At 37.4% G+C, this 13191-nt stretch overlaps 1 protein-coding gene across 2 annotated transcripts in view; it reads left to right on the top strand.

The window, feature by feature from the left end:
* LOC137654675 (ubiquitin-like protein 7) overlaps positions 1-13191 on the top strand; it is a 168474-nt gene that overhangs the window by 139029 nt on the left and 16254 nt on the right. Inside the window, exon 7 of one of the 2 annotated variants that reach the window (XM_068388539.1) lies at positions 746-819. In XM_068388539.1, the coding sequence (XP_068244640.1) occupies positions 746-819 (74 nt within the window). Of the gene's footprint in view, positions 1-616; positions 820-13191 lie in introns of both variants that reach the window. The other variant, XM_068388538.1, reaches the window with a different exon arrangement.

Genomic DNA, 13191 nt, shown 5'->3' with positions numbered 1-13191 from the left:
ATAACTTTTGTTTTCCAAAGCTAGTTGTTGTCCTGCAAATAGTTTAACCTGGAAAGTTTTTCTTATTCCATCACTATTTGAGATTATTACTAGTAGTTTTATTCATTCTATAAAATTTATTTCGGAATCTGAAGTATAGTAACTCTTTTGTAAATATAGGACCTTAACTTGGCAATTTTTTTTCATCATTCTTTCCCTATTTCAGATTATTTTTTGTAGTTTTATTTATTCTACATCATTATTTTCAGAATCTGAAGTAAATGTAAGTGCAATGTAAGATATACAACTCAGTATAAGCAGAGACAAGGCTATACTACTATTAAGTGTTTGTGCACTGTACTATATTTGATTTTATACTGCTGTGAATTTTCTACATATACTGCTTTATGAGATATAAAACTAATACTGTAGCCTTTGAAGATGTCTTTAGTTAATTTTTTATTTAGGTATATTTTTATTTTACCTAGATGGATCCCATCCTTGCAATTTGCAGGGCAAAGTCTGGAAATTTATGGCTGAGAAATTTCTACTCTTTAATAACTGAAAGTCATCTCACATCCTTCTGTTTAAAAATATACTTTGGTATTCACAATTGTAATTTATTACTATATGGTAGGTAGCAATGGTGGTAGCAATGGCAGTAGTAACAGATTCCCAAGCAGTGCTCCTCGAAGTATCCCAACAACCCCATCAGCAGTCACCACTACACCTTTTAATACCCCTGCACCTTCCTCTGGTACTTTAGCTGGCCCAGGACCAATCACTCACGAGATGTTCAGCAATGCTCTGCAGAATGCCTTGGCAGCTTCAGCAACAAGGGTGAGAAATTAAATGTTTTTATTTTTATGTATTGTATTGCTGTTTCATTATTATACTGTAGGCTACTTGTTTTGTTGTTACAAACTAATATTATCTCACTGAAGTTAATTTGTGAAATTTCAAACATTGTTTCAAAAAAATCTTTTCAAGTTGGTTTTATCTTATAGAGTACAGTGATATATACTTTTTGTTTTTATGTACAATTTTACTCTGGGATTCTGAATTGTCTTCTTTTTTTACCATTTTACTTGTGTGTATGCAGAGTATATATGTAGTTTGTCTAGAACGATAAGTTGCTGTGAAATACCGTAAGGTCTAAGATGAACCTGAGATAGTAATATTGCTTATGGAGATGAGTCAGTCCTCATTTATTCAGTTACAAACCAAATTGATTATTGTTTGACCTCTGTTCCCAGTAAATTTGAAGGAGTTATTGAAAATAGTTGACCTGTCTGCTCATTTATAAAGTAATGGAGTACACAGAAGTAGTCAGGTTAAAGTGCTAAGTAATAATAATACAAGTATTAGATAATAGCTGATTTCATTGCTATTCTACACATCAGTCTCGTACTGAGTGGAAGCGGTATATTATTTACTTATTAGCTAGCTCAATAACTGTAATACCAAGGTAACCCCATTGATTACTGATAGATTTTGAAAGCATGATAAATTAAGAAATAAGTAATGGGAGATGAGAATGAGATAGCGGGAAAAAAGCACCTAGTATGGATGATGTGAAGGCTGAAATGTTAAAGGAAGGGGCTGTGACTGTACTTGGATGGTTGGTGAGATTGTTCAATATACATTTTATGTTTTCAGTGGTACCAGTGGACTGGGTGTGTGCATGTACAGTAATTTTCTGTTATACAAAGGTAAGGGAGATCTGCAAGAATTGGAATTCAAGGGGTATTAATTTGTTAAGTGTGGTAGGAAAAGTGTATGGTAGAGTGCTAATTAATAGGATTAAAGATATAACAGAGGATGTCATCTTAGAAGTACTGGGTGGTTCTAGAAGAGGTAGGGGATGTATGGATCAGATATTTACAGTTAGGCAGATATGCGAGAAATATTTAGCAAAGGGTAAGGAGGTGTACGTTGCATTTATGGATCTGTAGAAAGCTTATGATAGAGTTGTTAGGTAACCAATGTGGAATGTGATGAAGTTATATGGAATTGGTGAAAGGTTGTTGCAAGCTGTGAAGAGTTTCTGCATAGGCAGTAATGTATGTGTTAGGATAGGAAATAAATCAATTGGTTTCCAGTGAGAATGGGGCTGAGACAGGGATGTATGATGTCACCATGGCTGTTCAATTTGTTTGTTGAAGGAGTTGTGATAGAGGTGAATGCTCGAGTGCTTGGTCGAGTGATCTTGAGTGGGAGGTAGATCAGTTGTTGTTTGCAGATGATACTGTATTGGTTGCAGACTTGGAGGAGAAGCTGGGTCGATTAGTGACAGAGTTTGGAATGGTGTGTGAGGATGAAGTTGAAAGTTAATGTGAGTAAAAGTAAAGTTATGAGATGCACGAGAAGGGAGGGTGGTGCTAGGTTGAATTTCATGTTGAATGGAGAGTTACTCGACAAAGTAGATAATTTCAAGTACTTGGGTTCTGTTGTTGCTGAAAATGGTGGAGTGGAAGCAGATGTATGTCAGAGAGTGAATAAAGGATGTTAAGTGTTGGGGGCAGTGAAGGGAGTGGTAAAGAATATAAGGTTAGGAATGAATGTAAAGAGAGTTCTGTATGAGAAAATGATTGTACCAACTGTGATGTATGGATCGGAGTTACAGTATCGGGAATGAAAGTGACGAAGAGACAGAACTTCGAATGTTAGAGATGAAGAGTCTGAGGAATATGGCTGGTTTATCTCGATTAGATAGGGTTAGGAACAAATTGGTGAGGGTGAGAACGGGTGTAAGCAATGAATTAGCAGCTAGAGTTGAAATGAATATGTTGAGGTGGTTTGGCAATGTAGAGAGAATGGAAAATGGCTGTCTGCTGAAGAAGGTGATGCATGTAAGAGTTGTTGGGAGAAGTACAATAGTAAGGCCATTGTTTGGGTGGATGTATGGAGTAAAGAAAGCTCTAGGGGATAGGAGGATAGATTTGAGAGAGGCAAAGGAGCATACTAGAAATAGGAACGAATGGCAGTCGATTGTGGTAGATCCAATAGGCCCTGTTGCTTCCTCTAGTTGCCTTGGTGATCGCTGAGGTAGCAGTAGTAGAGAATTCAGTATATGTGGCACCCTAGCAGTACCAACCAATCTCAGCTGAATCCCTTGGCAGGCTGGAGGAGTGAAGAGAAGAAAAGCCCCCCCCCCCCCTTTTTTATGCCGGCAATCCCCGAAAATTGGGGCAAGTGCCTTTGTAGATAGATAAATAGATAGAAGTTTTGTTTTTCATATGTGGTTGGTACTAGTACATTCAAACTGTCAGATATGACAGCAAAAAAGGCCCAGTGGTGGAGAGAGGCAGGCCAATAGTAAATGTTAACTTTGAGTTCATTATCCTCATCCGATTGTGATTTCACACAAAAACTATTATGCTAATATACATTATTGTATAGATTTAATTTATTTGTATGGCTGCTTAGTCAGACTTTCTGAAATCCTCATAATGCAAGCACTGTACTTAGGAATGAAATATTAGGGAGTAGTGATACATCACTGCATACAATCCAAAGGTTCTGACTCGCTGCAAATTTTTTTTGGTTAGTGTTTTAAAACTATATATCAGCTTCTACTGCCATTTTAGGTGACTTGTAGCCCATGAATTGCCTTTAGATCACTGTTTGCACCAAAATCTTTTAGTAAGTAATATTGTAAAGAATATTTTTAGAAAAAGATATAGAAAATAAAAAAGTATTGAAAGTGTTAACAACAGAATCTTTGGTAGATTTTTTAGGAGTGCTAAAAAGATGGGAGAGTGGCCTATATAGTTGCAGGAATGGTAGGAGGCAAAATTTGTACTGAATATAAGAAATGGTGTCACAAGAGGTACAGTACTGTACTTGGGTTACAAAATATACATGAATTAAGAGATTTTAGAAGCTTGAAATATGAAACTAGAGCAAATGGGGGAAGGGAGAAGGGTTGAGAACCCCTATTATGTTAGATGGGCAGATCTTGGAAGAGGTAGAGGGTTTCTATTTCCTTACTGACGCTATGGCCTGTAAAGCAGGAGTTGAGGCAAGTAGTTTTATTATGCTTTGATGGTATTGAAGGCCATTTTGCATGATACTGTAATAGTGGGTACAATCATTTGTGGTAATGCTACTTTTATCTTTTTTTTTTCATTTGTGAGCATTTCATTATTTTTCTGGTAATAAATCATTGCATGTTTCTGTTGATGTATTCTACTATTTAATGCAAGTACATAGCATATTAGAGTAACAAATGTAAGAGTGTTCCAAACACCATTTGTTAATAACATTGCAGGCTGTATTTGTCTTTGCAAGATTATCATGACACAGATAATTGAATGTTAAGGACTCTTACAAGAAACTTACTGAGTACAATACTGTTGGTGGTTGAGGGTAAGATGAAATATAGGATGCATTGCATTTCAGAAGTTGCTTATTTAAGGAGAAAGTTGGGAAAATAAAGCCCATATGGATATGGATTTTCACCAAAGCATTAGTGCCATTAGTTTCTATGCCACAAATTGGCCCTTTGAATATGGACAAATTTTAAACTGCTTTTCAGCCCTAATTTTCCTATTATTCATTACCTCTGGATAGTATGGCATTATGGAGAATTAAGTTATTGGATAGTTTGTCTTTGATCGACAGTTTAATTTACCAAAATTGGCATTTGTGATGATTTTAGTGTGAGCTTAGATTTGCTTTACTTTATGTTTCTCATGATGTTCTAGTACTTTTGCTCTTTTATTTTGGATTTTGGCATGCTTGTTGATCTTTATTTTAAAGTAGCTTTGTAGATAAGTGAAGCAACTCCTTTAGTAGTTATCTCTTCATATAAATTACAAGTTTCTGCTAGTGTGTGTGAAGCTAAGAATTATAGTTATTAGTTGTCATTGAATTATTGTATGTGTATAGAAATCAAGTACATTGGTTCAACCGTACTCAAAAGAAAAAGTTATTAGATTATCTAGAAGAGTATTTTGAAAATCTTGGTGCTAACCAAACTTGCTTTTCCAGGGCTTAGAAATTCAATGTGCTATATTGCCAAAAGTGCTTATACGTGCAGTATATCACTTCAAGAAAATTAGATAGATAAATATTTTTTAATGCAAATAAAGTAATAGGTTTGAATTCTAACCATTATTCTGTGCATTCATGCCTTTAATCAATCATAATTATTCTGCCCATATGTTCCATTTTATAGATGTTCAAAGTAAATTTTCTGAAGTACCGTATTTAAAGTACAGTATTCCAAACATGACTTCCAGTTGTAGTTGGCATGTATGAGTTACGCTGATTGTAATATTTTTAACTTTAGTTAATGGCAACTGTGTTGCTTGGGGATACATTTAGGCATGCATTTCTATTTCGCATTTTGGTAGCAGGTTTTAATTATTAATACTTTTACTGTATTTTCATTTTAACAAGTTTTGGATGTTAAATTTTTCCACTGAGACATGTAGAAGTTTGCCAGATCAAGTAATTAGCCTTTAAACTGGTGTTACTAATATACATAAAGTAATTTTAAGTATAGCACCGTAATGAGAAAAAGTGTTTTATAAAGTAACTGCTTGAGCAAAGGTTAGCATAAGTAGAGAATAGTATTACAGCTTATTAAATGTAGAGCTCATAGGAATTTATAATGTGTTCCTACACAAATATAAAGCTTCATTCTTTGATATAAGTACAGTACAGCTTTAGTGAAGCTGGAATGGCTGCTTAAACTTCAACACGGTACTGTTGTACAGTACTTTAGTAACTAGCGGGTGATAAAGTAACCTCCACTTTGATTTCGGCTGCTAGATAATACAGACATACTTCTAATTGTCTGTATCTGGCTGCTTTAGTCTTGTTCTTCTTTCAGATTGAAAATATTGTGGCAGACAGTTGTGTTTGAGGTACTTATATTCCACAATTAACAATGTTCTTGGTTAATGGCAATTTAAAGTTATGACGGCCTCTATGACAGAGAGAAGAGCTCTCAGACATACTGGTAATTTCTTTGCTGATTGTATTTTCTGTCTTCTGTGTCATGTGTAGTCTTAGTTTCATAAATAAATTAATATACCATAGAGCAAGTTTAAGTTTCCTTTTGATTTTTTCAAAGATAAATGTTAGACACAGAGACTATACAGGTAGTCATCGACTTATGACATATGCGACTTACAACTGTTCGATTTTACAACCTCTTTTTTCATTGTGATGACGTCAAGTCTGTCGGAAATAGTACACTAATAGGGCAAATATTTCCTTAGAAATAATCCATTTTCTTTTTTCAAATTGAACTAATTTCTCTTGCTAAGTAAGTACCATATTTTCTTTTATTGATAATATACAATATCCATTTTAAATAAAAAGTTCATTGAGAAGTTTTAATATCTGTTGAGTTCATATAATATGTCTGGTGACGTATTTCTGGTGGAAAGCGAGCAGCAAATCGAATAACTTCCTCGATTAATATTAGTATTCCCATAATGGAAATATTAAGTAACAATACAAAGTATTTCATGAGTCTATATTGGTTGTGTGCACTGTACAGTACAGTACAACTTAGCGTAAATTTGACTCTACAACTAGAGTCAAATCTGTTTCATCTCTGATAGTAGATCGATATTAATCTAATGAAAGTACACTAATAGGATAAATATTATCTTAGAAACAATGTGTTCTTTTATCATATAAAAAGGAAATACGTACTCAATAAGTTAGTACAGTATTTTCTTTTATTTCTTGCAAGAAAAAAAGAAAAAAAAGAAGTCATTCTTCACCAAGTTCATGTCAAGTCTGGTGACATGATAGCTCTGTTGGAAGGCGAGTGGACAAATCAAGTGATTTCCATTCGATACTTTACAGAATAATATTAATATTCCTGTTATGGAAACATCAAGTAATAATATCAAGAACTTCTAATAATGTTTAGAGAAGTATGAAGATTTAATAATGAAATATATAAAATAATTTTATGGGCTAAAATTTAGCCCATATTGGTGCTGATGTAATATTCATTATGAAGATATTTTGAACAAGTTTAGAAATCATTTAAACGATAATCATTATTTGTATGTGCACATACTGTGATATAACAGCAGAACCTTGAAATCGGCTGATCACAACCAAATGTAAACAAAACATAAAAGGTTGTGATAGTTGATTGTTAAAAGCTCCCTGAAACGAAAAATAGAATCAGAAAATGCTGTAATAAAGCATATATCCTATGAATGAAGAAAAGAATATTATATACAGTAAGAAAATATTGATAAAATATGGTTAAGATGATAACAGCATCATGATAAAGTAATTTATAATAAATCTACAGAAACTTCACATTTTAAATTTGACATACGTCCAGATCGAGTTACGACTCGTTTCTCGGTCCCTATCTCAGTTGTAAGTTGACGACTACCTGTATTTCAATAAACTTCCTTATATGTGGCACCACAAAGACGAGAGAGTTGCCCATAATGTAATTACATTTTTTTTATATCTGATTATCTCTGAATTACCATTTCAGTTTTAAGAAAGTCATAAATCTTTAACAGTATAATCAAAATAATCATCAATATTAAAATTTGTTAAATGAATACAATTAAATTTAGCAACAGCCTTTATGGTTAGAAAGGGAGAGAGGGAAAGAAAAAGCCAATCAATATAAATTCATGCAGTAGACAGTTGCTGGACTGGCGGAGTCAGACTGGTTCGCATCAAACAAAGGCTATGATTCAATCAAAATAAGTTCACCTTGCAGTCAACGGTAATTTAAATATCACACCATTCTTCTCTATGGTATACTGTATTGTACAGTATGTGTGAGAAGCAGTGCATGCTGAGGAGATATTGACACATGGAGCTATTGCTGTATCATCTTCGCCTGTGGAAGAGTTAGAGATGACAACTGAAATTTTAGACGTGATGCATGCTGACAAAAGAGTCACTAAAACACAGAACAAGTTTCTTGATACATTAACCAAATCTTGTGTAGTTTTGTGGGAACAGCGATGAGCCAAAACCTGACCTATATAACAGGAAAACGTTTTGTTACAAGGCACAGGAGCTTATGCTCCTGCTACCAGTGCAAGTTCTTATGCGAGAATGAGACCAAGCACAAGCACTACTGGTTACGAGGTAGCTTCCTTTGTCCCTCTCCTGCCTTGGGATGTTGCTGTAACGATTCAGTGACACAGTGGGCACTTGCATGACCAACGAAGCTGCTGCCGAAGGAATCTGCCAAAGATGAAAGAGTCTTGAAATTGCTTCCCGCTCAACCAAGTGATGAAAACTCCCATGACTGATCTCTCCTTGCGTACACATGGAAGGATCAGTACATCTCTGGACTGTATCTACTTGGGAAGACGATCTTGTTATGTTTTTACCTGCTACGCCGGGTGACAATGTTTTGGCAATGCTCTCTTCCCTGAAAACATGTTTAGGTATGCAGTACAGCTGTTCATGTGCTTGCTACTAGTACTCTGTCCCATGTGGGACTGCACACACACTATACTGATCTGTACGGCTGCCGCCTCCGTTCCCTTTCTTCTTCTGGACGTTTGGATGGCGCATTGATAAACACTACGAAGATTACTGCTCTAGTTGGAGTAACTTAGGACAGATGTTCTTGCTTCTCCACAAGTCCTCTCTCCTTGAGCCTGTCCTTCACATGCAGAGTTTCACAAACACTATCATTTACACCTTTGATTGTCTACATGCACAAGCTTAGCGAATATGATCACCACGTGCATGATCACTATGCATTACATTCCACATTACTTTCTGTGTCCAAATGCTCTTGTCACTGCTTGAGCGGTCTTAGCGTGATCATTCACCATGTGATTTGTCTTTTCTTGCTCAGCCAAGTGACAAGAACACCCAACAGATGTCTCCTCATATAGTATAGGAGGGAGAGTACTTATCTACTCAGGAGGACAATCCTAGTATGCTCTCATCTCATATGTAAGACGAGAAGTTTCATATTGGGTACAATCTCTTCCCTGAGAATACTGTACCTTTCTGTACACAGTTCAGGTACTATATTCACTGTACTTGTTAGACTTTATGCTGTTCTTGAGTGACTTTCAGACCATAGAATTTCTGGCATCTATTTATTTCCAACTTTTCTAGTGCACAATACTGGTGGAAAAAGAACATATGATCATTTTCATCCCTACTACAGGCTACAAGATTTTCCTTTTACGAGCGCCTAAGTTTCCTCATTCTCTTTCCGTTCATGTTTCATCTTCATGGGAACATTCCGATTGTGTTTTCTGGGCAAGACAAGTCTCCTCACTCACATTTTCTAAGATCATGATTTCCAATAGGATTGGCCTTGTGCCGTGATTGGAAACCTTACGATCGGGAATCATGCAATTTGGAACCACAATGATCAGAACTAACGCTCGTTCTTCGAATGATCGTTAATTTCAAGTCACTAGTGAACTGGTCCATCTGTTACCTGGGCCTTCCCATCACTACCAGACCAGAAATCTTCAATGAGGTCTTCTGACACGCCAAAGCTATTTCTTGACCAAGATCTTCCCAGGATGTAGGTTCTTATCACGCCCCTAGAGTTTCCCAGATGCCAAGGTCTACTAACTCATTCAGGTGATAGGGATTGGAACAGGTAATTTCTAGCGTCCGATCTCAGCAGAGTATTTGTACAAGCACGGTCTTTGGCAAGGATCCTCTCCAACCAAGGACAGCCACTTAATTGCCCCATTTTGTTCATAGACCATGTGGTGAGTAACCTAAGGTGAGGAAGGATGCTTTGAGAGAATGTTGGGATTATATCATTGAAGAATTCCAGAACCGATGGATAAGAGTTATGTACTTGTGACTCCCACTGTTTCCCTCCCCGTAGTTGAGTGTGGTACCCGTTACATTCCTTTCGAGGAAGGGGTCCTAATACATTCACCCCTTGTTTGCCAGGTAAGAGGATACGTACCGGGAACGTAACCATCCCCAACTAGATGTATTGGTACACGATTCAGGATTTCGTAAACCCGCTGCCTATACTGTACTTGGTTCTTACGAGAACGAGTACATGCATTGCCAGTAGGAATAAAGGGCTTTGACTTTTTTTTCCTTCGTGAACGTTCAGCTTCTCTCTCTTTGGGAGAGGGAGAAGCAGTGTTCAGTGATAAGTTGCTGAGTAAGGGAAATATCCAACCCCCAAAACAGGAGGAAGAAGTCACTGAGTCACAGAACAACCAATTGGGCCTAGTCTTACCAGACATTGACTGATTCCTCTGCATTGTTTCATGAGAGGATTAGTACTGTATCAAAACTCAAACTCCTGGAAGGGTTTTGGTAAGAGGTACAGGAGCTGACACTCCTGTTACCAGCGCTAGGTCTTCTACGAGACCGAGCAATACATGTCAGGACGTTGGGAGCCGCCATTGTTCCTCTCCTACCTTGGGATATTCCCAAGACACCTCAGCGACACCATCACCACAGTCCGATTCAGTGATTGCAGCGGTAACGACAGAGCTGATGTAAGACTCGCACACGAGGCACAGCGTTCTCCTGCCATGGAAGCTACTTCCAGGATCAACCTAGCAGCTTTTCTGGTTAGGTGCAGTCATATACTTCACTTTGACCTGGAACTGGTCCTTTCTGATACTGTAGCCAACTTACCAGTACTGTATTCCTTTGGATTCCAAAGGAACAAAGAGAGAGGAAGCACTCCTAAGTCTTCCAGAGTGTTCTCCAGGTTTTGACAGTTGACTCTTCTGGTGGAGAAGTCGAGTGGGTCTCGGTGACCGTCCTTCCTCCTGATCCTGGTAACCGACTTTCCTCCTGGTCCTGGTGACCAACTTTGTTCCTGTTCAAAAGAAAGATGGCAAGTACTGTACAGTCTGCTGATAAGGAGAAGACTTCTCACGCTCATTAAAGACTTTAGTTTTCAATTTAAAGCCAAAGCTTCAGTGTCTATTGTCTTGAGTGTTCATGCTCACCTTTCTAGCGGCTACCTGTTGAGAGACTCAACTCTTGAGTTTTCTTGACAATCACCTTGTTCTTTCTCCCTCCAGGACCAATTATTATTATTATTGATTGCTAAGCTACAACTCTAGTTGGAAAAGCAGGATGCTATAAGCCCAGGGACTCCAACAGAAAAAATAGCCCAGTGAGGAAAGGAAACAAGGAAAAATAAAATATTTTAACAGCAGTATTAACAATAAAATAAATATCTCCTATCTAAACTATAAAAGCTTTTTAAATATTTAACTTAGTCGGTGAATATATAATAGCTGAGCCTCCGGCGGCTCGACAGAAAAACACAAAAACTCGCGAGCGATCGCTATGAAGGTTGCGGGTGTGCCCACTAGCGCCAACTATCGGCCAGATACCGCATATACATGTAAACAGACCCAATTCTTCTCTGTCGGTCTGATCGACAAGACGTACCATTACTCGCTGTTAACCTGGAGTTTTTCAACAGTCTTGGTGAAGTACTTCCTTTTGGTTTGAGCTTTCGCAGTGCAGGTGTTTTATCTTCAAATTACATCTTGAACTCTTTTTTGGATAGATTTAATTGTTGATGACTTTGGATTGTTTTTTGGACTTTCTTTGACTTTTAAAAATGGCCGACCCTTCCCTTAGTACGGAAGTGTGTTTTAGGCTTTTAGCAATTATCTTATCACGTTATAAATTGTTGTTGTTAATTATAGATTTTCCTCTATATATTTTATATCTCAACCGCCTTTATTAGGCCTCTTCGATTAGCTTTCCATTTATAATAAACATCAAGATAAATTTTAATGATTTGTTTATATGCGACCTTACCTATTCCTCCCCTAATCCGAGAGTAGGCGGTCCTAACTTGGAAACCGAAGTTAAACAACGTTGAGCCCTTTCAATCGTAAATAACTTTTACAGAGCAAATGATTTAAAACTTATTAAATGAATATTTTTTAGTAGATATTTTATGAAAGATTTTCTTTGAATAGTCTTCGTACTGTTTCAAAGATGAACTAACGTTTGGTTTATTTATGCTACGCAGTTTGCGCTCTATCGTTACGATAGAGAGAGAGAGAATCACGGTTTCACTTTGCAGAAAGAGTAAATCGATTCTGACGTTTTGTTCATTCTTCTTTCAAACTTAAATGTTTTAAATACTAATTTAAAGGAACTTGTTAATTTTCAATTTCTTAGTCCTTTCAGTTTTTTCCTTTGGTCAAATAACCTGTTTATTGACGAAAGGTGAGTGGGCTTTTCTCTTCTGTGTGAAATCAAGAGAGAGAGAGAGAGAGAGAGAGAGAGAGACGGAGAGAGAGAGAGGAAGAGAGAACGTTCCGATCTTTATTCTCGTCCCAAGCGAGTAACGTTGTTCTCGAGTCAGTTTTTTACTCTCGTCCCAAGTCTCTGTACGGGGAGAAAGGATAAAACGTTTTTAGTTTTTATTCTCGTCCCAAGGCACTGTACGGTGAGAGATTGAAAACGTAGTTTTGAATGAACTAGTGTTTAGTCTCCTCCCCAGTCACTGATCTTTTTATCTTAATATATGTTTACTGTTTTTTGCTTGTATTAATGTGCTTACATTATACGACTTATTTCGCAATTATAACCTTTTGATGTAGGGTAGAATTGCGTGCTTCAGGTAGAAATCAGTTTTATTCATGCCTAATGTGAATTGTTAAAAAATTCGATTTCAGTGAAGTAAGTGCAAAACAGAAAATCGTAGTGATAAAGTGATAATTGCGCAAAGTGTTATCAGTGTTGCGACCGAGGGTTCGTCTGTTCGTGCCTGTCGTTCACCTAGTCCGAGACCTCTTGCAAGCTCCCAAGCCCCAGGGAGAAGTAATGTCGTACGACTTATGGGTTCGAGAGGCCTTGATCAGCGAACAGACGTTCCCTCTATGGTTTCAGGCGTGTCTCATCAAGACCGCCCCTACCATAAGACGAGCGAGACGATTTTCTCCTCGTCATCCGAAGGCTTTTCGCGTAAGAAACCGTGGAGCAAGGTTTCGAGGCCCTTAAAGCGAAAGTCAGTCCCTTCAGGATAGGTCCAGCGTCCTGGTTGTAGCCATTGGGACAGCTCTGACCCTATGCAGTCATCGGAAGACTGCTCGCCGCCTAAACAAAAGCGTAACACAGGCTCCGAGAGTCTTATTGTAGGCAAGGTTTTGCAGTCTCAGACGTTACCCTCGTCTCTTACCGCACCCATTCCCGTTGATCCTAAATGGGTTGTACTGCAAGACATGCAGAATAAGCTTGCCTCTCTTATGAAGGACTATTCTGCTG

The sequence above is a fragment of the Palaemon carinicauda genome, chromosome 15, assembly GCF_036898095.1.
Source record: "Palaemon carinicauda isolate YSFRI2023 chromosome 15, ASM3689809v2, whole genome shotgun sequence".
In the NCBI taxonomy this organism is placed as follows: domain Eukaryota; kingdom Metazoa; phylum Arthropoda; class Malacostraca; order Decapoda; family Palaemonidae; genus Palaemon; species Palaemon carinicauda.
Note: the sequence above shows the minus strand (reverse complement) of the source record. Positions and strands in the feature narration are given on the sequence as shown.